This window comes from Mustela nigripes, chromosome 7, assembly GCF_022355385.1.
Source record: "Mustela nigripes isolate SB6536 chromosome 7, MUSNIG.SB6536, whole genome shotgun sequence".
NCBI classification, from domain to species: Eukaryota; Metazoa; Chordata; class Mammalia; order Carnivora; family Mustelidae; genus Mustela; species Mustela nigripes.
The window spans coordinates 67,106,832-67,130,987 of record NC_081563.1 but is presented as its reverse complement, the minus strand read 5'-3'; the positions used below and the strand labels follow the sequence as shown (position 1 = coordinate 67,130,987).

At 43.6% G+C, this 24,156-nt stretch overlaps 1 protein-coding gene across 3 annotated transcripts in view; it reads left to right on the top strand.

Annotated features, from left to right (window-relative positions):
- The window catches only part of SPTBN1 (spectrin beta, non-erythrocytic 1), a 197,081-nt gene extending 179,579 nt beyond the window's left edge, over positions 1-17,502 (top strand). For all 3 annotated transcript variants that reach the window (XM_059406073.1, XM_059406074.1, XM_059406075.1), the window contains 7 exons: positions 1,627-1,823; positions 2,940-3,052; positions 3,717-3,780; positions 8,145-8,383; positions 9,586-9,759; positions 15,327-15,369; positions 16,171-17,502. In XM_059406073.1, coding sequence (XP_059262056.1) covers positions 1,627-1,823; positions 2,940-3,052; positions 3,717-3,780; positions 8,145-8,383; positions 9,586-9,759; positions 15,327-15,369; positions 16,171-16,389 — 1,049 coding nt within the window. In that variant the 3' untranslated portion in view covers positions 16,390-17,502. The remainder of the gene's footprint in view (positions 1-1,626; positions 1,824-2,939; positions 3,053-3,716; positions 3,781-8,144; positions 8,384-9,585; positions 9,760-15,326; positions 15,370-16,170) is intronic.
- Positions 17,503-24,156: the final 6,654 nt, after the last annotated feature.

The following is a 24,156-nucleotide window of genomic DNA, read 5'->3' as shown; positions in this document are numbered from 1 at the left end:
TGAGATTTGGGTGTTCTTTAGGAGCATCATAGAATGACAGTTCGGTATCTCCCTGGGAGAATCCAGCTGGAAGTCCCCTCCTCATCTAGTTATCTTTAAGAGGAATTATTACTGCAGTCAAGAAAGTAGAAAGCTTGATTAGGTCTTATATCTGGTGCTCTTAATTGAAGGTTGGTAACCTTATAAAAGCTACCAGCTATGAAGGTTTTGCAATGAGCTGGGCATTATTCTGAGTCTTGTATATGTTTTTCTGTATTTACTCCCCAAGGGGACCTCTGAGGTAGATTCTAATTTTAATCTGATTTTATAAAGGAATATGTGAGCTACCACAGAGTTTATAACATATAGTTTGGGGAATAGCATTTAATAATAGGTATGAACACTGAAGGGAGACCAGCTCCAGCGTTATTTACTCTGATTCGCCATTCTGTGTGTGGGGCTTTGGGCTTTGTTAGTGTAATAGAACCCCATTCTCGGACACCAAGAGCGCTCACTGGAAACAGAATCTGGGGGCCTTGTCTAAAAGATTTGTAAATTGCCTAATGAAGGCACCTCACCCTTTTGGGTAGAACCCTCTTTTGAAAAAGAGATCCTGCTCTCGACCATTTTTGGATAAGGATTTGGTTTGTATAAATTTTGAGAATTCCCTTCACAAATTCACCAAAAAGTGAACAAATTATGTTCACTTCAGCAAAGCCTGTATGAGTCCGCACTGTGAACTCAGCACCAGGTTGTATGGTGGGCAGTCGTGACGAGGGGTGAGTCCTTCTTGCAGTGGTGGCATCTTCTCCTTGTGGCCTTGTTGAGGAGAGACAGCTGGCAGCCCTGGGGACGCTGATATTGCCTGCAGTTCACTTCTCACCCATATGGCCCCAAGCATCACCACTTGAGGTGGAGTGAAAAGTAATGCTGGTCACAGTGCAAAGCCAAGTTGTAAGCTGCCCCTCTCTTCACTGCAGGGGACATCCTGCTGTGTTTCCTCACATGGGGAGAACAGAATGAAGACAGCAGTCCCCACCTTGTAGAGTGCTCCCCATATCCTTTCCTCCCTCTCAGCTCCCCCAGAGTAAGACCTCCGGCTACCACCCTAGGTGGGCAGTTGATGAACAAATGTCTGCTTCATCAGCGTAGTCTGGTTGTATGTGGATTGAATCCCTTCAGGGTCCCGAGGTTTATCTCACTGAGGTAGGGCCAAGTGCATAGAGCACACCTTCTAGGCCTGCACTGTCCACATGTCGCTCTAAAGAAGGTGAAATGTGGCTGGTCCAAACTGAGGTGTGCCATATGTATAAAATGTGTATCAGATTTCAAAGACAGAAGGAAAAGAAGTTCCGTCTCAATTTTTTTGCATTGCTTACATGCTGAAATGATAGGATATGGTAGTTTGATCTGTTGGGTTATCTAAAATACACTTTTTAATTTCACCTGTTCATTTTAAAATGTTACCTATTTATTTTCTGTGTGGCTACTAGATGAGTTTAAGTGGGATAAGTCACACGTAGGCTGGACTGCGCGCTGATCCAGGCTATAGACTGGCTGTGCGGGCAGCTGCCACCAGGGGGCAGCGCCGTCCCCGACCATCAGGCCCCCTGCTGGCCCGCCACTCACTCTTGGTACCCTGTGCAGTTTTGGAGGTCCACCAGTTCTCACGGGACGCCAGTGTGGCTGAGGCCTGGCTGCTTGGACAGGAGCCCTACCTTTCTAGCCGAGAAATAGGCCAGAGTGTGGACGAGGTGGAGAAGCTCATCAAGCGCCACGAGGCTTTTGAGAAGTCTGCTGCCACCTGGGACGAGAGGTTCTCCGCCCTGGAGAGGCTGACAACGGTAAGTGGCCGCTGGGTGCTGGGGGTACTTAGCCTTTTGGTTCTCCTGGGCTGCTTCTTCCTGTTCACCTCTTAGACCAGAGAGTTCATATTATTGCTCTGTTTTTAGAGGCAGTGAGGACCTTCCTGAAATTGGCTGTTTTCTTGCTATAGAATCTGTAGAGAGACTGTCCAGGGCTGCTGCTTTCTCAGTTAACTTCCTGCGTACCTAGATTTGTGATCACTTTTATAATAGTTCCTTGCCTGGGAATTGATTGATTGGGGTTTGTTTTTCTCTCTTGATCTGCTTTTCTTCTTATATCTCATAGAAGCTTTGGTTTGAAGGGGAGCTTAGCCTTACAGTTTAATTCAGATTTTCAGAATTAGAATTTCTATCAAGTAGGAGCTTGATCCTAGACCATTGAGAATTCTCCCATTTCTGATCATTTTTTTCTGCCACCATTAAATTAAAGCTTTAGAATAAAGTTTGTTCACCGGTGTTTCCTCTCCTGTGACCCTTGCACTTCTGGTAGAAAGCCCATTCTTTATGGTGTACCAAAATGGAGTTCCTTCCAGTTTTTACAGTTCTGGGGATTTAAAACATATCAGCAAACTTGTGTGTTAAATGGACTATTTTTGGTGCATACATATGCTTGTGAAATAGTTTAGTTTAAGTTAGACTACTCTTTGGCTTTTTTTATGTGTTATTTGGGTTTGGGCTGAACATAAATGCCTACCACAACACAAGAAGCCTCCTTGAGAATTATTGCAACTCTGTCTCAATGGTGTTTGTCTGAACTCTGACAGGAAGTCCAGTGTGGACCCTCACGCTCAGGTACTTCCCAAGCAGAGTTGAGTGCTGCATAGTTCCTGTAGAAATGAAACCCAGTGTCCCAGGGAGCACACAAACCCATGGCGTAGACCTGCATCATCACTCAGGTCTGTTCCTCTAGTTCAGGGTTTTAACTGCAGTTCCTGTGATCCCAGTGTCGTCTTGCTGGGTGTTAGGCCTTCTGCTTGTCCAGTGTGAACAGGATAGAAAACTGAGGCAGGAGAGCTTTCTGGGTTCCTCAAGAACCCTTTCCTTAAAAGAAGCAGAGTTTGGGGCTCTGCTGAACATGACCGTGTTTGCCTTCAGTTGGAGTTACTGGAAGTGCGCAGACAGCAAGAGGAAGAGGAGAGGAAGAGGCGGCCGCCCTCTCCCGAGCCGAGCACGAAGGCTTCTGAGGAGACTGAATCCCAGCAGCAGTGGTGAGTCACGGGCAGCCTGCATGGCTGGAGTCTTAGCTTCAGTGGCACGTGGGGTTCAGGGAGCATCTTTGCTAAGCTTGTGCTACACTAGGCCTCTCCACACACCCTTCCTTTTAATTCTGTAAGGTACTTTGAATCTGTGTAGGATAACATTCGAGAACACATACATGTCTGCATCCACATTGCTGTGTAGGCTGCAGAAGTGGAATGTAGACAGCCCCCGGTGCACGCATGCACAGGCGCTTGGAATTTCCTTGTGACTCAGTGAATGGAGTGAACCATCTAGATTTCAGGGCACTGATCATGTGGTGGTGCTTTTTGCAAGTTTTTCACAGAAGAAAGAACAGAAATTATTGTCTATTTCTGAAAAACTAATTACTATGCTGTGGTAAGAGCCCCATGCCAACCCTGAAGGCTGCCTGTACTGGGGGGGAGAGGGCATGCCTGTGGTCTTACTCTCAACCTAGAGTTAGTTTAGAACACTTGGGAAGTTCCTAAAAAGAAATCACATTACATGAAAGGGAGTTGCGTATGTTTTTCTGAGAGAAAATCTGTAATAAAATTGAGTGATGTTGTTCTCCCTCATCCTGTTTATCTCTTTTTTTCTCCCCTTCTTTTCCTTCCCCTTCCCTCTTCTGCCCTCCTTCCCCACCTCATCTAACAGGGATACTTCAAAAGGAGAGCAAGTTTCCCAGAACGGTTTGCCGGCTGAACAGGGATCTCCACGGGTTAGTTATCGCTCTCAAACCTACCAAAACTACAAAAACTTTAATAGCAGACGGACAGCCAGTGACCAGCCGTGGTCTGGACTGTGAAGTTCACTACCATTTGTCAAGAACCACTCTTTCCAAGTCCTGTTGGTTTGACTTTTGGCTTCCACTTCACCCACAGTGTTAAAATTTTCCTTAATTCATAGGTTTCCTTGGTTTCATATTTGTTTGCATTTAATTCATGTTTATTTGAGTCTTTTAACTGATGAATGCTCAGTTGCCTTAAAGCAACATACTTACTTTTTGTTTATTTATTGTGAGCTTTTTACTTTATTAAGATTTTACAGCGAAAGCCTTACATGAGTAATTGAAATTAAATGAGATTACAGCAAAATGAAGAAGAAAACTAGAATCCGACAGGTATGACACATCCAGTTATACTAACAGGGTGCAATGCTGCACTACACGTACCCCCTTTACAGATGTCATTAACCTGCCGTAGTTTAATAGGAACTAGGAAGACTGGTGTTTGGGGGAGGAGACTCTCCGTTCTAGGATTAAAACCTTAAGTCAGCCTTGTCACATTCCATGAAAGATGCATTTATTGTAAACAACAAAAAAGTTGGGGGATATGGAGTTGGATCTACTTTTGGAAGCTCTCTTAATTTTAGGCACAAAACCTGAAATGATTTTGAGACCCTTGGATTATTACTTTTTCCAAATGAGTGCCTCTCTTTTTTTTTTTTCTGCCAAGAACTAAATTGAGAAATTGTGAGCTTACTTGCTGCAGGTAATGCAGCCAGCCTCAGGAGTGAGGTGCCTGCTGACCCTGCTGCCACCGTTGTCTTGGTCACTGGCAGCACTGCCGTGACACCCAGCATGGCAGGGGCCAGCGGGCAGCATTCCTCCGCAGGTTTTGGAAGCCTGCCTACCAGACTTCCGGGCCTCTCCACTCAGTCGATAACTTCAGGGTGTCAAACTCTTTATAAATTTTTCAAACAAATGGATCAAAAGCCATTCTGGTTCACCCTAATTACTTGAACGATGTACTTGGTGGACCACCCCTAGGAGCCATTGGATGCCGCCTGGCTTCAGAAGTAATTGTAGCATCTGTGTAGACAGAAACTCCATCGTATGTCTCGTACAGATCTTCTCATTTATTTTTCATTTTCTTAAGACTTTTTTGTGGGGTTCTCCATTAAGGAGTCTTTTAGGATGGCAGTGATAGACGACCAGCAGGGATTGAATATGTTTTAACAGAAATTCTATTCCTTAGGAGTAAAAGCTTATGAAAGAGGTGATTTCCTGGTACTGATACAGACAGAACAAAACCAAATCCATACTACATTCAAGCCTTGTGAGACAGTCACTTGCTCATTTGCCATATTTAGTTGTTAGTGGAATCAGAAACCTGTTTTGATATGTGTTTTCCATGAGTTAAGTCTGATTTGTCTTTTCATTTCATGATGCATGTCTTTTTTTTTCTTTTGTCAGGATAACATCATATAGCATCTTGTTTGTTTTTCCTTATTTCTATGTACATATCTATCTACTTGTGACTGTAGATGGGTATATAGATAGATGCCAAGCTTCTTATGTTCTGGGGGTAGTGTGCACCATTATTGGGTCTCTGCCTTAAAACACACCAAAATTCATTTTAGAAAAAAAAAAAAAAACTACTGCTTTATCTTTGGTCATTAGGGAGCCCTGACATATTTCTGGCTCCAGATTCTGCATCATTGATCTATATGTATATATGTGATGTTTCCATATATATATGTTTAAATTTTATATCATCTGGAATGATACCCAATTTTATGCTTTTTTATTCAGAAGACAAAAACAAGCACAACAGAAAGAGTGCATTGATGTTTTTGGCATTTGTTCTCATGCCTATTTTTATCTAGATTTTTAAATTGTAGCTTGCCAGAACAAGTTTTTTATTATAATTGGACTGGAAGAAGAAAAGCCTTTTCATTCTTTTGAGTTGTGGTGCAGAGACTCAAGTTAATGAACTTGAAATTAGTGTTGCTTCATGCACTTAGAAAACCAATCAGGTGTTTCTTGTGCTACTAGTTTTCATGTTGCATTCATGTTCACCTTCTGATACAAAGATCTCAGGTGTACCCATCCGCTAAAGCACTCTGGACTAATCACTAAAGAGAAGCAACATGGGGTGGGGGGTGGGGAGAGATTCACATGTATGATCATAGCACTATGATTTGCTTTTGATGTTTGTCTCTAGTGGTGTGTTGTCTGTTGGCATGCTTCAGCACATGTCCATTAAAAATCATTTTGTTCCTTTTATTTTCCTTGTTTTCTTGGTTTAGTGATTCATTTGCATAAACATTAATTATCTCTGCATACTGGTTTGGGGTTTTCTCTTTCCTTCTAACTCTAAAGAAAAAAATTTTTGCTGCAGAATTTCCCCTAGAAGAGGCTTCCCTGGCCTTCGCCCATCTTGAAGTCTGATCCAGTGCTATCAGCGTTAGCCTGTTCTCAGCAGATGCTGCTCCCTCCAGGTCACTGCTGTCACTAGCAGTTTCCAAGCCACAGCTGCAGCACTAATTTTTTTTTAACCTGATTTCTATAAACACTAACCCTGTGTCTCCCTAGACTCACACCTGGCACAGGCCTTTCAGACCAAACTCACACTTCCTTCCCACCAGAAGTTTCCTGAAATTCCACACTAGAACAGATTTGTCAACTTTAAAATCCACCCACTTTCTTCAGACTCAGGGTTTTGGTTTTTTGGTGGTCATTTCCCCTCCTGCATCTCTCTTTTAAAAGCGAAAGGAAAGATAAATACTGAAGTAGCCTGTTGCTCCTAAGCACACGTCTACAGGTGACACATACGAGGCCAGGGTGATCCCATGTCCGCCCCCTTTCCCGTGCCTTCCTTGCCCTAAGAGTCCATTTTCCACATTGCTATGTGGGTAAAGGGTTCCAGTCAAAAAACACCCTTAATTTGCAAAGCCTCTGGTCTCAGCCTAAATCCTGCTGCTGACAGTGAGAGTTTGTATAGATGGAAGAGAAACTCATGGGTCCCGCCCCACCACTTAGCTAAGGCTTAAACGAGTGATCCCGTTTCTGAGAGTTGACATATCTGAGTGTTGAAGCAGTGGTGGTCATTCTCCCATTTCTCCTGTTGAAGTTGTTGCTGCTAACTTGTCATTTTGGTTCTGGGCAGCAGTGGTGGGGGACGTATCTAATGAACGTTGCCATTGACACTTCCATGTTTGTCTGTGTAAGAGGGGTCCAGGATGTCTGTAATCCACTAAAGTGTCAGCCACACCCAGCTTTAGTAACTTGCTAATCCCGCGCCCTGGGTGTATCCGCTGGGGCTGCGACAGTTTAATGGTACACAGTTGATGGTACACAGGCTGAAAGCGATAATGAACCGAGACCCTACTGCATTTCCAAAGCCGAAAAGCCCTGAGGGTCACAATATAAATGAGCTTGGGAAGGAACAGCTCCCGAAGACGTCTCCAGCCTGACAGTCAGAGCCGCGGGAAGCCTGGCTGTGTCTGGGCTTTCTCGTCTCAGTGCAGCAAGGCACCGTGATCGACCAACACGTGATGGGGAAGGCCCTGGTTCTGTCTGTGTTTGGGGGTAAATAGCCGTGTGGTGTTGAGTGACTGTGATTGGCTTTTCCAGCTCCTTTAACACAAACTACAACCCACTCACGATACAACTCCAGCAGATGTGGTTAAATTGATGTTTGTGGACTTGCCTCATTTCCTTCCAGCTCTTAAGTTCCAAAGTCTAACTGGGATGGTAGATGTGAAATGCATGGTTGTCGTCCTAATTTCTGCATGTGTTGATGACGATGTTGTTGAGGGGTGGGGGAGGAGAGCCAGAGAGCATTTTCAGAAACTGGAGGCCTTTTCTTTGCCTTACTCTGGGGGAATGCTGTGTCGTTCTGATAGAGTCGTCTATCCATCTGTTTGTGAATGCCCTTTCGCTTGAACTTCCGGCTCTCCTGGTGGCATCCTTGGTTGTGAGGTGGCTGCTGTATAACGTCCACTCTCTCCTATTTAATATGTGTGATTGTTACTGTCGTCCTTTTGTTTTTAAAGTAACCCCAAGAGGAAATGATCTGAGTTACCTTAGAGAAAATGGATTGATCCGAGGAACAGAGTGCAGTAAAACTCATCCTGGCATTTCGCTTTTCTCATTTCCCCGTAAGCGGGCGGGCATTAATCCCTTCCCTTCTAATGTCCTCGGCGTCCAAGCTGGCTTTGTGGGATGTTGCAACGGTTTTACTGTACTGCCTCGATCTGTGCCAGGCATTTATACACAGCCACGTGTGCGAGTCAGAGCGTTTGTGGGTGCCCCCGTGGCTCACGGGGTCCGCTGAATGGCCTCTCCACTGTCCCTAGATGGCGGAAACAGGGGACACAAGCGAAATGGTCAACGGCGCTGCAGAGCAGAGAACGAGCTCAAAGGAGTCCAGCCCCATCCCCTCCCCCACCTCGGACCGCAAAGCCAAGAGTGCCCTCCCGGCCCAGAGTGCTGCCACCTTGCCGGCCAGAACGCAGGAGACGCCTTCAGCCCAGATGGAAGGCTTCCTGAATCGGAAGCACGAGTGGGAGGCCCACAATAAGAAAGCCTCAAGCAGGTGAGAGTAGCGAATGCTGAGGCAGTGAGATGGGAAGTCAGCTTGCTCAAGGTCAAGGCCCCCGTTTGCCACTTAAAAAGCCCAAGGAGTGTGTGCTTGGGAAGTCCATTTGTTCTTAGGTTCCTGGGCATCACTTTTTTCTTGGGACTGACATTGGAAAGTGGGAGGAGAGTGCTTTTGATTCACTGAGAGAAAGAAGATTTATTATACGTGGATGGGAATAGCAAAAAGGGCCCTTTGTAATTTTTCCTGAGAAGAAATGTACTGAGTGGAGGAGGTTGGAGAATTTATCTAAAGCGAAGTGTTCTTCCAGGTGGGATTTTTTTTTTTTAAGACATTCATTTCCCATGCCTTTTCTCCATATCCATGTTTATATTCACTGTCTTCCAATAAACCCTAATTTTATTATCTCTATTTTATAAGTGAGAAAACAGAGGCTCTGTGTGATTAAAAAAAGCTCACTCTTTAGAAACTTGGTATGCGGCATAGCTTGGATGAAATTTGTATCTGATGCCAAAGCCAGTGTGCTTAACCAGTAAACCATTCTGCCTGGAACCACCACGTATAGTTGTATGGGTTGTACATTAGACCAGGAAATCCCCATCTCAGAGCTATCATCCACATTAAGTACAACATAAATTTTTATGTTAATATAGGTAGATGGCAGCACAGTATCTTCTGATAAAATCCGTATATCATGACAGTTTGCCATATCCTGAGGGAAAGGCTCTCTTTTCTGATTCATTCCAAGGTACTGCCAGTGCTAGTGGCCCTGGATCTGCCTTTCTGTCAGGTAGTAAAGCACCATCAGGATTAAAACTTTGGTGGAAGAGCAGCTGTTTCAGGACAGCCCTGTACAGCATTACCACGAGAGGGTACTACAGCAAAGAGTACCAACACCAACAAAAATCTTTCCTGTCAGAGCCAAGAGTACCTTTGTGTAATAGAAGAAGGCACCATGTTTTTCCCCAAGCTCACAGAAGCAGCCCTCAGTCACCAGCCACTGTAGGAACTTGGACACCATCCCAGCAGTCCGTGGAAGAATTTTGTTCTCTTGTTTGCTTTTAGCAGAATTTAATAAAGGGTTTTAATTTAATAAGGGATCACCATGTGGTATATGGTTTGTTTGCACATTAATCACATTCTTAATTCTTTACAGCAGTGTGGTCTAGAACCCTGATGTTCTGTTCTTTACTGCTCAGGTCCTGGCACAATGTTTATTGTGTCATAAATAACCAAGAAATGGGTTTTTACAAAGATGCAAAGACAGCTGCCTCTGGAATCCCCTACCACAGCGAGGTCCCTGTAAGTTTGAAAGAAGCCATCTGTGAAGTGGCCCTTGATTACAAGAAGAAGAAACACGTGTTCAAGCTGAGGTGAGAGGGGGCCATGTGTCTTGGTTGCTGATATTATGTGTATTCTGACTCTTGGGGTTGCTTTTTCTAGGCAGGTTCTCTGATCATTCGGTTCCTCCTCTCTGCCATTTAAAAAAAAAAAATCACCAGTGAACCTAGTGTAGTTTGTTTCATGTCTTGTGTATGACCTGTCACCAGGCTCCCTGTAGTTAGTGGTGCAGCTCAGCCTTGAAGAAAATGGGCTTTTGTTTTGATAAGCTGGAACTTACTTTTCCTTAAGACAAGGTGAGCTGTTCACATTTTAAGGAGGCATAGAAAAAGAGTTTACCCATTTTTGCAGTTTATTCAGACCCAGGAGATGCTATTCTTTGCCCACAAGTTATCTGGAGCTGGATGGAGATAAACAGGAAGTACATGTGTGAGACCCAGGTCTCTGCTCCCCTGGCTTGCCCAGTGGATTGCCCCAGATGGTTCCACATGTCTCTAGCTTGTAGAACATATATACCTCCCCAACAGAGTGGATCCAGGCTCAGAAGTTCTTATACTTAGAAATGGGCAGAAAAGCCATTCATCTTGAAATATGTAGAAAGTAAGTGTGTCCATGGTTAGAACGTTAGTTTAATACTAATTTGATCTGTTACTTTGGGACCTGAAAAGCTTTGGTCTTCAATTAGACATTTGTGTCATGTCAGTTGGACTAGGCCACAGACTACAAATGAGGGTTTCAAAGGGGTGACTTCTTGAGCTCTTTCAAGGAGCACTGGAGGCAGGCTCCTCAGGACTTGGAACACTTTACATAGCATGAAACAAGGTGCAGACAGCCTGGCTCCCTGGCTGCCTCCCTTCTCTTTTCTCCCTCCATGCAGCTTCACAGGATCAGGGTTTTGGCGGAGGGCACTGAACCCTCTTCCCCGCCAGGAACACCCCTTCCTTTGTACCGTAGTGAAGTGAATGAGGGAACTGTCCAAGCCAGTGACTCTCTAGTGTCCTAGGGATGGCCTTGTGGGACAGTTTCTTTCACTACGTACCATGTAAGAGGAGAAATCTAGGAAGACCTTTTCTGTATATCTGTTTAAAAATTCTGGTATTTGTAAACATGGGGGATACAAGCTCTGTAGCAGACTTTTCACAAGAACTCATACTTTTTAAAATTCCAGTATAACTAACATAGATAACTAATATTTTATTAGTTTCCAGTGTACAGTATAATGATTCCACAATTCTCTACGTGTCTCAGTGTTATCACAATAAGTGTCCTCTTAATCCCCCTCACCTATTTCACCCATTGCAAAAAATAGTTAAGTGTCTATTTTTTGGTCTCTTTTCTCTGTTCATTTGTTTTGTTTCTTAAATGTGTGATTAAAATGTTTCATTTGTTTTGTTTCACTCATGTGTGAGTGAAATCCTACGTGTTTGTCTTTGACTTATTTCACTTAGCATTTTGTAGATTGCATCCATGTTGTTGCAGATGCCAAGATTTTGTTCTTTTTTATGGCTGAGTAATACTTCAGCATGTGTGGGTGTGTATAAACACATGCATACCACATCTTTTTTCATCTGTTCATCTCTTGATGGACAGACACTTGGGTTGCTTTCATAATTTGGCTATTGTAAATAATGTTGCAGTAAACACAAGGGTGCATAGATGTTTTTGAATTAATGTTTTCTCTTTTCTTTGTGTAAATACACTATAGTGGAATTACTGGATCATATGGTTATTATGGTTTTAATTTTTTGAGGAACCTCCATACTATTTTCCACAGTGACTGCGCCAGTTTGTATTCCCACCAACAGTGCTCAAGGGTTTCTTTTTCTTCATATCCTCACCAACACTTGTTATTTCTTCTGTTTATCACTTTAGCCATTCTGATGTGTGTAGTGGTGACATCTCATTGTAATTTTGGATTTGTATTTCCCTGGTCATGAGTGATGTTGATCTTTTCATGTGTCTGTTGGCCATCTCCATGTCTTTATTTATTTTAGAGAGCAAGAGAGCACAAGCAGAAGGGGGAGAGGGAGAAAGACTCTCAAGCCGACTCCATGCTGAGCATGGACCCCGACATGGGCTCAGTCTCACAACCCTGAGATGACTACCTGAGCTTGAAACCAAGAGTCAGATGCTTAACTGACTGCACCACTCAGGCACCCCACTTGTTTATATATTTTGGATATACAAACCCCTTCTTGGGTACTTCATTTGCAGATGTCTTCTCCCATTCAGTAGGTTGTCTTTTAGTTTTGTTCATTGTTTCCTTTGCTGTGCAGAAGCTTTTTATTTGGATGTAAGTCCCAGTAGTTTATTTTTGCCTTTGTTACCCTCGCCTCAGGAGACCTGCTAGAAAAATGTTAATATCAGAGCTAATATCAGAGAAAGTACTGCCTGTTGTCTCTTCTAGGATTTTTATGTTTCCATTGGTTTTATTGGTTTCATTGAGGTCCTTAATCCATTCTGAGTTTATTTTTGTGTATGCTCTGAGAAAGTTATCCAGTTTCGTTCTTTTGCACATTATTGTCCAGTTTTCCCAATAGCAATTTTGAAGAGACTTTTCCCCCCATTGCATATTCTTGCCTCCCTTATCAAAGTTTACTTGACCATATATTGTCAATAATTGGGTTTATTTCTGGGTTTTTTCTTCTGTTCCATTGATCTGTGTGTCTCTTTTTGTGCCCGTACCATACTCTTTTGGTTACTGCAGCTCTGTATTACTTGAAGTCTGGAATTGTGATACCTCCCATTGTCTTGTTACTTTCCAAGATTGCTTTGGCTGTCTTCTGTGGTTCCATACAAATTTTAGGATTGTTTGTTCTAGTTCTTTGGAAAATGTTTTTGCTGTTTTGATAGGGATTGCATTATACAGACATTTTAACAGTATTTGTTTTCCCAGTCCATCAGCATGGAATATCTTTCCATTTGTTTTTGTCATCTTTAGTTTCTTTCATCAATGTTTTGTAGTTTTCAGAGTTTTTTACCTCCTTGGTTAATTTTTTTTGTAGCTATTTTACTATTTTTTGTGTAGTTTTGTAAATAGGACCTTTTTTTTTTAAGATTTTATCTGTTTATTTGAGAGAGAGCTCACGTGTGTGCACAAGCAGGGGGCATAGCAAGCAGAGAGAGAGGGAGAAGCAGGCTCTGGATGCATGCGGGACTTGATCCCAGGACTCTGGGATCTGACCTGAGCCAAAGGGAGACGCTTAGAGAACCGAGCCACCCAGGCTCCACAGGACCTTTTTTTTTTTTTTTTTTTTTTAAGATTTTATTTATTTATCCGACAGAGAGAGGGATCACAAGTAGGCAGAGAGGCAGGCAGAGAGAGAGAGGAGGAAGCAGACTCCCTGCTGAGCAGAGAGCCCGATGCAGGACTCGATCCCAGGACCCTGAGATCATGACCTGAGCCGAAGGCAGCGGCCCAACCCACTGAGCCACCCAGGCGCCCCATTACGATACTATTTTTAAGTAAACTCCACCCCCAACATAGCCCCATAGACCTGAGATCAACAGTCTCATGCTCCAGCGACTGAGCCAGTCAAGCATCCTGGAACTGTTTTCTTAATTTCTCTTTTTGCTACTTCATTATTCCTGTATAGAAATGCAACATGTTTCTTTGTATTAATTTTTGCTTCTTGAACTTTAGTAAACTCATTTATCAGCTCTAATAATTTTTTGGTGGAGCCTTTAATGTTTTCTATATATGTAGCATCTTGTCATTTTGCAAATAGTAACCATTTTACTTCTTCCTTATCGGTTTGGATGTCTTTTGTCTGATTGCTTTAGATAGGACTTCTAGTTCTAGAAGTCTTACCTGTGGTAAGAGTAGACATCCTTGTCTTGTTCCTGACCTTAGGGGAAAAGCTCTGTTTTTCCCCATTGAGGATGATGTTAACTATAGGGTTTTCATAGATGGCCTTTAATGTGTTGATATATGTTCCCTCTAAAACTGCTATTTTTGTTGTTAGTTTGTTGTTTTGTTTAAGTAGGCCCCAGGAGGGGCCTGAACTCATGAGCCTGATTTCAGGAGTTGCACACTCCACTGATTGAGCCAGCTAGAGCCCCTAAGCCTATTTTATTAAGGGATTTTATCATGAACAGATGGTTGTACTTTTTCATATGCTTTTTCTGCATCTGTTGAAAGGATCATAAGGTTTTTGTCCTTTTTCTTGATGTGATGTATCGCATTGATTGATTTGAATATTGAACCCTTGTATCCCAGGAGTAAATTTCACTTGATCATGGTGATTTTTTTAATATAGATTTGGTTTGCTAATATTTTGTTGAGGTTTTTTTTCATCTTTGTTCTTCAGAGGTACTGTCCTATAGTTCTCTTTTTTTGTAGTGTCTTGATCTAGTTTTGGTATCAGGATCATGCTAGATTCATAGGATGAATTTGGAAGCTCTCCTTCCTTTCGTAGTTTTTGGAATAGTTTGAGAACCATAGGCTTTAACTCTTCTTTAAGTGTTGGTCAAATTTATCTGTGAAGCTGCCTGGTCCTGGCCTTTTGTTTTTGGAAGTTTTTTGATTACTGACTCAATTTCTTTGCTGGTAATCAGTCTGTTCAAATTTTCTATGTCTTCCTGATTCAGTTTTAAAAGGTTGTACACTTCTAGGAATTTGTCCATTTCTTCTAGGTTGTCCAATTTGTTGGCATCTAAGTTTTCATAATATTCTCTTAGAATCCTGTTTTTCTGTGGCATCAGTTATTTCTCTCATCTTTCATTTCTGATTTTGTTGAATTTTTTTTTTTTTTTTTTTAAAGAATCTAGCTAAAGGTTTATCAATTCTGTTGATCTTTCTCAAAAACCAGCTCTGGTTTCAGTGATCTGTTGTATTGTTTCTTTTACTTTTTGCCTTAATCTTTTTTTCCTTCCTTCTACTGGTTTGGGGTTTTGTTTGTTCAGTCCTTTAAGTGTAAGGTTAAGTTGTTTATTTGAGATTTTTATTGGTATTTGAGGTAGTCCTGTATTGGTATAAACTTCCCTCTTAGAAGAGCTTTTGCTGCATCTCAAAGTTTTTAGACTTTGTATTTTCATTTTCATTTGTCTTCCTGGATGTTTTTGATTTCCTCTTTGATTTCTTGTTTGACCCATTTGTTGTTTAGTAGCACATTATTTAATTTCCATGTATTTATGTTCTTTCTAGGGTTTTTTTTTTTTTATGGTTGATTTCTAGCATCATAGCATTATAGTCAGAAATGATGCACAATATGACTTTGATCTTTTTCAATTTGTTGAGACTTGTTTTGTGGCCTAATATGTGATCTCTTCTGGAGAATGTTCCATGTACACTTGAAAAGAATGTGTATTCCATTGTTTCAGGATGGAGAAGCAAGATGTTGATATGTTTGGGACATTTTTGATCTTTCCAGTGGATTGAAACATTTACTGGCCCAATAACATAGCTTCTTGATGTTCAGGGTGCTATGGCTGGGCCTTTGTGGGTCCCAGGCACAGCTGGTGATGTATGTAAAGCTCCAATGGGCATTTCTGGTAGGATTCCCCTAGCATGATTATGTCCCACATAGGTTTTGGGAATTTGAGGGTTTTATTTCTTCCTAAGTCAAATTGTGACTGACTTTCTTCCTTCAACTTACAGACTAAATGATGGCAATGAGTACCTCTTCCAAGCCAAAGATGATGTAAGTTTTTAAGATTTCTCTGAATACTTGGGCTTTTGCAAGTATTTATTGGCACGATAAGCTTTATTTTACAGTGTCCCATATATGTATAAGTAATGATCAGTCATGGCTTCTGTTATCTGGTCTCCTCAGTCACTAACAACTGGACGGCGCTCTTTGTATCACTGGGAGGCAGAAGGGCATCTTACTGTCTCCCTGGTGTGTCAGGAGGGCTGGTACAAGGACCCTGAAGTTGATGGAGAAAAGCTTGCCCACTGCTCGTAGTGGATGAGCACAGTGTGTTGGGGGTGGTGTGGGGTGGGGTCCCAGGACAGGATGTAGATCCTGAAGTCCAAGTCAGGGGCTCCCTGCAGCAATCTACTGCCGTCAAGCAACCGTTTCATGGTTGTACTTCTTGAAGGGGGAGAGGATCTGCTAATGTGTGTAGTGCTTTGGATTTGAAAAACCAACTTCTAAATTCATGCAGGGTTATATGTCAAATATACTTCAGTTTTTTAAGAAAAGTTTAAAAAATAAAGGGGGGGGGGTGCTTCCCAGCAATGGAGACCAGCCTTCTCATTCTTCCAAGTTTGTAGGACCACATACTAGATTGGTGAATTTCAGGTCCTGTAAACCAAATTCTCATGAGAGTTGAACCATGTTTCCTCTGCTAAGGGTCATTTGGGAACTGTTTGCCTCTCAGTTAGCCAGATGCACTGTTCCCAAGCCTTCCAACTGATGGGAGGGCGTGTGTTTGGGCAGATGTAGTGAGGGTGTTTTGAGCCTATCCCTCCTGAGTCTCATCTGTGATCCTTTATCCAGGAGGAAATGAACACATGGATCCAGGCCATCTCCTCTGCCATCTCCTCCGATAAACACGAGGTGTCCACCAGCACCCAGAGCACGCCAGCATCCAGCCGGGCACAGACCTTGCCCACCAGCGTTGTCACCATCACCAGCGAGTCTAGCCCTGGCAAACGGGAGAAGGACAAAGAGAAAGACAAGGAGAAGCGGTTCAGCATTTTTGGCAAAAAGAAATGAACTCCTTTCCTTCACCTCCTGCCCTTCTCTTACCTTTTCAGTGAAACTCCAGCATGCAAGCTCAGAACCAACACATTACTCTCTGTGCCTAATGTTCTTCAATGTGGTTGATTTTTTTTTTTTTTTTTTTTTTTTTTTAATTTTTAGAGCATTTCTGGGGGGGGGGGGTACACCTAAACACTTTATCTCCAAGTTACAAAAGTTTGAGGTGCAGAGGGAAGACCAGATTTTTTTTTAATGAAATTATATAGATTAGATCTCAATATTTAAACTGTTCCTCAATTTTGTGAGGCTGCGTTGGAAATAACCCGCCTCTAATGCTGTTGGTATGCAAGGCAGCGGTGCTTAAACAATATTTCCTGTGCTCACCAGAGACAAAATGTTCCAATTCCCTGACACCATTCTCTTCCATTTATTTCCAGTGGTTACCTTGAGTCTCGACTATTGAAGTGCCCGTGATGGGTCTAACTTTGATTAAACAGATTGTGTATTAGGATCTTGCTGCAGACACGGTGCAGCTCCATGTGAAATCTACAGACCAAACAGTTTGTATCTGGCATCACTTACTAACACTTGACATGCAGCTTTTCTGCATCACCTGCAAGGACAGTTCAGAATGTCGGTATACCGGTATATGAGAAGGAATAGAAACTGATACTGTTTTAAATAATCTGTAATTTCAATTTTTTTTTTTTTGCCGAAATACATTATATTGTATGTTTGAGATAATTCTAGTACAAAATATAATAAAACTAGATGTATAATAAACCCTTTAAATCATTGGTAAGTGTACAAGTGGAACTGAAGCATTTACTGGACAAAGTAATGTTACTCTAATGGTTACTTGCTCGTGCGTTGCCACACTGTGTTATAATTTGCTTCATTACCTTTGCTATTTGATACATAGTGTGCATTTCTTTGTCACTGTAACGATTGTAATGACAAATTTTCATCTTACTGCACAATCAAAATGGCATCGATAGGAATGAACTCCAGAGGCTGGGCCTGAGCAAGGAAGAGGTCGCTCAGGCCTGGCGCTCAGTCGTTTGACCTGTACCTCTCAACTTTTGCCCTGTTAAATATATGCTATGTCATTAAATGCTTTTAAATCTAGCACGGTGGCTAATTGTTGTCTTTTCTCTCCTGCATACATGCCATGGAGGGAAACTGCAAAGCCAGAAATAGCAAATGGGAAACATTAGACCATCCATCCGGGTTCCTCTTTTGTGTTCTTGCATATGGGTGTGGTACATCAGCTTTGAAAACTACAGCAAGTAGAATAATAAACATGAGATGTTTTGCAGCTACACATCCAGATTTTATCTTTTATTTATGAAAAAGTTAACAGAACTTGCTAAGCCTGAGTGCCGAGGAAACTTTGCCGTTGGCAAACTTTTTCTGTAAAGGGCCAGAGACAGCAAATATTTTAGGCTTTGTGGGCTAGACTCTTCCCTGGAAGCTGTTTATCATGGAATACAGAGGCAGCCATTGAATGATACATGAAGGAAGGGCCATGACTATGTTCCAGTAAAACTTTATGGACACAGATACAAATTTTATGTAATCTTCATATGCTATGCAATATTCTTCTGATTTAAAAAAAATAAATAAAATGTAAAATCTATTGTATATAGATCATACAAAAAACAGATGGCTGGTCAGATGTGGCCCATGGGCCCATTCAGTGATACCCAGCATAGGATCACAGGTTAGATATGCATGTTATACTTGTCCCTTTTTTATCTGGGTTCATTGACGCAGACCATTTGCATATTTTCTTACACAGAGCAGCCACGGGATGCTAGTATTACGGACTTTCAGTAAGCTGTTCCACAGAAGCCTATGCCTACTGCGATGTCAATCCTGGGCTCCACAACTGACTGGCATTGGAGCTTTCTGTAACCCCAGAATCAGACCTTGCCATCTCTCACCCCTTCCTCTCTCGTGCACCCAATGCCATTTAACTTTGTGTGACATGCCTTTGCCCTACCTTACCTTCCATAAAATTCAAATCACGTTTCAACAGATGATTCTCTCACCAAAATATTTCACTAAGAAAAAGCATCTTGGAAAGTAATCACTGTTGACAACAGCCTACTCTGGACAAAGCCAGCCAGATGGCAAGCCAGACACACTCAAAGGAAAATAATCAGCAATTCCAGGATCCTATAAAGAAGTACATATGCATGGAATACTTTGCACATAGTTCCAGAGGCTCACAGATCCCTGATTACTTGGATTTGGGTGAACTTGCTCTCCTTACTGCACTTGCTGAGGATCCCCTGCAACCTGAAAGGGGAAGATGATGGGCAGTGGAAGAAAAGGCACAGCAGGAGACTGGCTTCTGTGGGTCCTCAGGGGCTGATGTCAACAGGTGCCATCAGAAAGACCTGTTCACTGGAAGAAGCTATGGGCCATAGAGCATCATGATTGCCAATCCTATCATGGTAAATAGGGGTTAAAAAAACCCAATCCTATATACTATTTAGTACTTTGAGGATTGTGCACATATATTTTTATTGCTATAGTGTTGTGTTATTTTACTTTAATTTTAGTAGGATGGATGATAATACTGTCCTCCATACACCTGAGAAGTGAGAAGCAGTAAAACTGTCAGGATAGGAAATGGGTATTGATTAATTAAAGGACACTTTTGTCTCAAATATCATTGAAGTTGGAATGTATCCTCAGTTGACGGCAGCTCAGCGTTGTGTTTTCTTGGAGGTACTTGGGAATAATAATGCTCCTTCCAGCTTATGGCCTCTTCAGTGGATGAAATAGTGTGTATCAGACTCGGTGGTGGACACATTGTTACCACCAGGTGTTTGGCACTGTTAGGATTGGTTGTGTTTGGAGGGTCTTATGGTACTTACCTCTGGATATGTTATTTTCATTTTTCAGTTGGAATACTTAAATATTTTCCTTGCTTTAGTGGTAAAATTCATGCAGGAAAGGTAGGCTAAAAACTTGAGTCATACCCATTATCTAAACTGACTTTTCTAAGCATGACCCATACCCAAAACGCCATTAAAAAGAAAAAACTGGGGGCGCCTGGGTGGCTCAGTGGGTTAAAGCCGCTGCCTTCGGCTCAGGTCATGATCCCAGGGTCCTGGGATCGAGCCCCACGTTCGGCTCTGCTCCGCGGGGAGCCTGCTTCCTCCTCTCTCTCTGCCTGCCTCTCTGCCTACTTGTGATTTCTCTCTCTCTGTCAAATAAATAAAATCTTAAAAAAAAAAAAAGAAAGAAAGGAAAAACTGTCTATCAAAGTTAAAGGTTTTTTATCACCATTGAGAATCCTAGTGAAACCTTTCACTTTCTACTTCCCAATGCTAACCAATGATGAAATTATCTTTCTTGGAACTTAAAAGTGTCCCATCTTTAGCTGGTAGAAGCCCATTCAAATTGGCTTCTGAGTCCTTTTAGTAGAACCCTAGTAATCATTGATACTTTCCTCCCTTTCTGGCATGACAAGCTGTCCCAGGCTCATTCACTACATATCTTGCCCCAAGACTTGCAATCAGAAGTCTCTAAGAAAACCTGGTTTCTTATACTGGAAAACGAGATTTCAAAACCATAATTTGTGTCTTAGAAATGCTCATTGCTACTGAATTGGTCATTTTTTCTATGCATATCAGTAGATAAAAATAATTCATGAATTCATATAGCAATTGTGGATTGCAGGATTTTTTACTTAACATTTCCTATATTATGTCGTATTCTTTTCCACCCAGAATCAGCACAAAGATCAGGGGGCATAGAATTAAAATATCCAATAGTAACTACTGTGCTTTATTACACACATAAACTCAGAATAGCGATACTAATACCACCACCGTTACAGTTAGAACAGTTTTTGGGTGTTTTGTTTGTTTTTGGTCAAACTTTTTTTTTACACTGTCATAATTGTGGATTGATTCACTTGTGATTGTAAAATAATTTGGTACCCTTTAACTGTGTTCCATGGTGGAAACATCTCGCAGAACTGGAGTACAATATCACGTCCAGAGTATTGACATTGACCAAAACAACATCTCCATAGCCGTGGGATCCCACCTGCCGCCTGTTACTGCCACACCTTCCCAGCAACCACCAGTCTGTGATGTGAAACATCTGTTATTTCACAAATGTATGCCTGGAATCATACAGGATGCTACCATTTAGGATTGGTTTCTTTTTCCACTCACCATAATTCTCTGGAGATTCTTCCAGCTTATCCCGGGTATCACTAGTCTGTTCTGTTGTATCACTGAATAAGCAGTCCACGGTGCGGATGACCACAGTTTGTGCATTTACTTATTGAAGGAATTGACATAGTTTCCAGCTTGGGGGTATTATGAGTAGAGCTGTGTAATCATTATGTGGGGCTTTTTGTGTGGACATAAATCTTTATCTCTCCCGGGGAAAAAACGCCCAGGAATGTCGAGAACAATTTTTAAAAATATTTTTATTTATTTGATAGATCACAAGTAGGCAGAGAGGCAGGCAGAGAGAGGGAGGAGCAAGCTCCCTGCAGAGCAGAAAGCCCGATGGGGGGCTCGATCCCTGGACCCTGAGGTCATGACCTGAGCCGAAGACAGAGGCTTAAGCCACTGAGCCATCTAGGGGCCCTGTCGAGAATAATTTTTAAAAAAACATTTTTCATGCGCTCTCACACTAGGTCGTTTGACTGTATCCACAATGTCGGGACAAATGATTCTCATTCTGCTCTCTCTCACCCTGCACTAATCTTCTGTACATCACTGTATTAGTGCTCGCTGCTCTCCCTACACGGGTTTTCCTACGCCCTGCACATCTCTTTGTCTGGAAGTACGTTGCCCCTTCTTGCCACCCTCGCCTCCCCTTATTTTTGGCCAGTTCTCAAGCACTTAAAGTGAAGTGTTCTCTCGTCGCTTTCAGGACAGAATCAAGATTTCCCAAGAGAGACATAAATGCAAGTCCGGAGTTTTTCAAGGTGTGTAAACCCAGCATAACACAGGCTACCTAGGAAAAGGAGTTTTTCAAGTTTAAGAAAAAAAAAAAATTCAACTGGCTTGACTGGGAGAGAGAATGTTACTTTCTGTTTGGAGCTCTGAATGCTTTTTTTTTTTTTTTTTTTTTTTTTTTAAAAGATCATTCTTCTGCAAGAGGGGCTTCCAGAAGTGGAACGGGAGGGGGCCTCCTCTCGAGCTGGATGGGGATGGAGTCGCGTGAGGTGCTCAGGCTTCTCTTCCCCGCTGGTTGGTGCTATTGCAGCGGTGCTCACCTGGCTGGGGACGCCCGGCAGCCCTGAGCCTCCGCGGTACCCGGCTGACGGGAAGAAGCAGTGAGCGTGCGCACAAGTATGTGGTGCAATCTGAGGACCTCATATTTGGCGCTGCAGTGAGCTTAGAGGACACTTCTCAGGAACTCCCGGGTTTCTCAGGGCACGTGGGGTTAGTCCCAGTTGCCCTGGCTGTCAGCGCCCCCCTCAAACCTCGGGTCCTCTCTCAGGGCAGGTGGGCGGCTCAGCGGGAAGCGGACCCCTTGGACTTTCCCGTCCGCCCCGCCCCCACAGGCCTGCGTCTGCCGCGCGAGCAGCCGGGTGTTCTCTGTCTGAGGCCCGGCACGCAGCCTGAAGGGCTACCACGTCAGGGCCGCGAGCGTTGTGTGGGCTCGCGCCAGTTTCCACTTGGCCTTCACTTGTCCCTTGGGCTGTTTATCACGCTGGGGGGACCCATTGTGTCTGGGAGCGGGGCTGAGGAGGCGGAAGAGCAGCGGGGGTTCCTGAAACTGACTCTTTGAAGGGAAAGGGAATATTCTCTGGCCCCGGGCCCGCGGGGGCTTTCTGCGCGGGGTGGGGCATCCTGCATTCCGCGTCTGGGCGTGGGCTGGAACCTGCGAGCTTTCTCGCCCCCGGAGCCCAAGCAAGTCTGGGCTCACAGCATTTTCCCTGGAGAACCGACTCCGTTTCCAGTCACCATCTTAGTCTCCTAGTCACCGCGAATTGTTTCCTTGTTGCGGTTCAAGCTTCGGTTTGATGAAGGAAGCAGTCTCTCAGGGTTTTCATCTCCTGTCCGGGGCCTCCCTCTCAGGGAAAAGTCTCGCAGGCTTAATCACAATGGCCGGAAAGAGCGTGTGTCTGAACCAGCATCGCTGCCTTTCGGCCGGCCCTTTCCCGCTGCCCTCTGTTCCCCGGCTGTCCCACCTCAGCTCCTGTCTTTCCTGAGCGCGTGTGATTTGATTACTTCATCCGGCTTGCTTGGCCCCTGCTGCTCTGGGGAAAGTGTGTGGGCTCTGAGCCCAGACAGGCTGGTCAGGACTCCGCTGTCCAACCAGATGCCAAGTATACTCCCTCGTCGCCTTTGCAAAGCTCCTACTAAGTGCCAGCCGCTCGGGGGTGGGAGGGGGGGGGGAGGGGACGGGGGGGGGCAGCCTTTGGGGTGCTTACAATATGCTACCCTCCTCACAGTCCACTTCATCTGAGCCTGGCTCTTCTTACCTTGAGATTGAAGGAATGAGGGGAAGGCCCCTGCGCTCCAAACATCAGTTCCCTCTCTCGCACTATGCTGCCCGCAGGAGCCTTCTCTGAATTTTTTTTTCCCCCTACAGATGGTTTTATTAGAGTGTTTCACAGTTCCGTAATAGAAAATCCACATCTATAATGGTGTAAATACCAGGGAATTTGTCCCAAGGTGGAGCTAGTTGAAAGGCTGATTTGCTTCCCAAGTTCTCAGTCTTATCAGGACTGCCCATCAATAGATCTGTATTCTCCCAGACCCACACTCCTGCCTGCCTCACTTTTGGCCTTAGGCTGGTTTCCCTCCTGGTGAAGGCAGCTGCCAGTACTCCAGGGTCCTTGTTCACATCTAAGAGGAGGGAAGAGGCCCCTCTTCTCCCAAACAGAACAGAGCCCCAAGTTTTACTCTGAATGCATTGATTTAGGTTTTGCATCCATCCCTGAACCACATCTCCCACAAGAGAAAACACGTGGGGCAACCAGGGTGCCTTCCTGGTCTCTCCAAACCACAGGTCATTAGAGAAGGGACATGGGTAGGTGGGCCCTCACTGTCCCTCACAACATATGATTACGAAAAACTAGTCAAAAAATAACATCACAGGGTGGCTTGGGTGAGGTAGCGTGGTGGGTTTGGTGGGTTCCCACCTTCCGCCTGGCTCCCCGAATGTTTTGTATCTCCACGTGGAAGTGTTGTCTCCAAAAGGGGTGGGGTTTGAGAAATGGCCACGTTTTCTCTGAAAAGGAGAAATGGTGGTTCTTGAAGTTAGGTTTGAAGTTCTTCGTATTCTATTCTAGGAGAGAGAGAGAGAATCTTTAGCAGGCTCCACACACAGCTTGGAGCCCAATGTGAGGCTTGATCCCAGAACCCTGAGATCATGACCTGAGGCAAAATCCAGAGTCAGGGGACGCCTGGGTGGCTCAGTTGGTTAAGCAGCTGCCTTTGGCTCAGGTCATGATCCCAGCGTCCTGGGATCGAGTCCCACATCTGGCTCCTTGCTCCGCAGGGAGCCTGCTTCTCCCTCTGACTCTTCCTTCCACTCTGTCTGCCTGTGCTCGCTCTCACTCACTCTCTTTCTGATAAATAAATGAATAAATAAAATCTTTAAAAAAAAAAAAAATCCAGAGTTAGATCCCAACCAACTGAGTCACCCAGGTAACTCTCTTTGTTTTTTAAAGCACGTTTGTGAATGTACTCAAGGTTGCCCCTGACTCTGCCTATTTTGATACTGCTACTGGGTTCTCCCTCTGAGGTGCACCTGGCTTCAGAGAAAAGCCTATATGGGTCTGGTCCC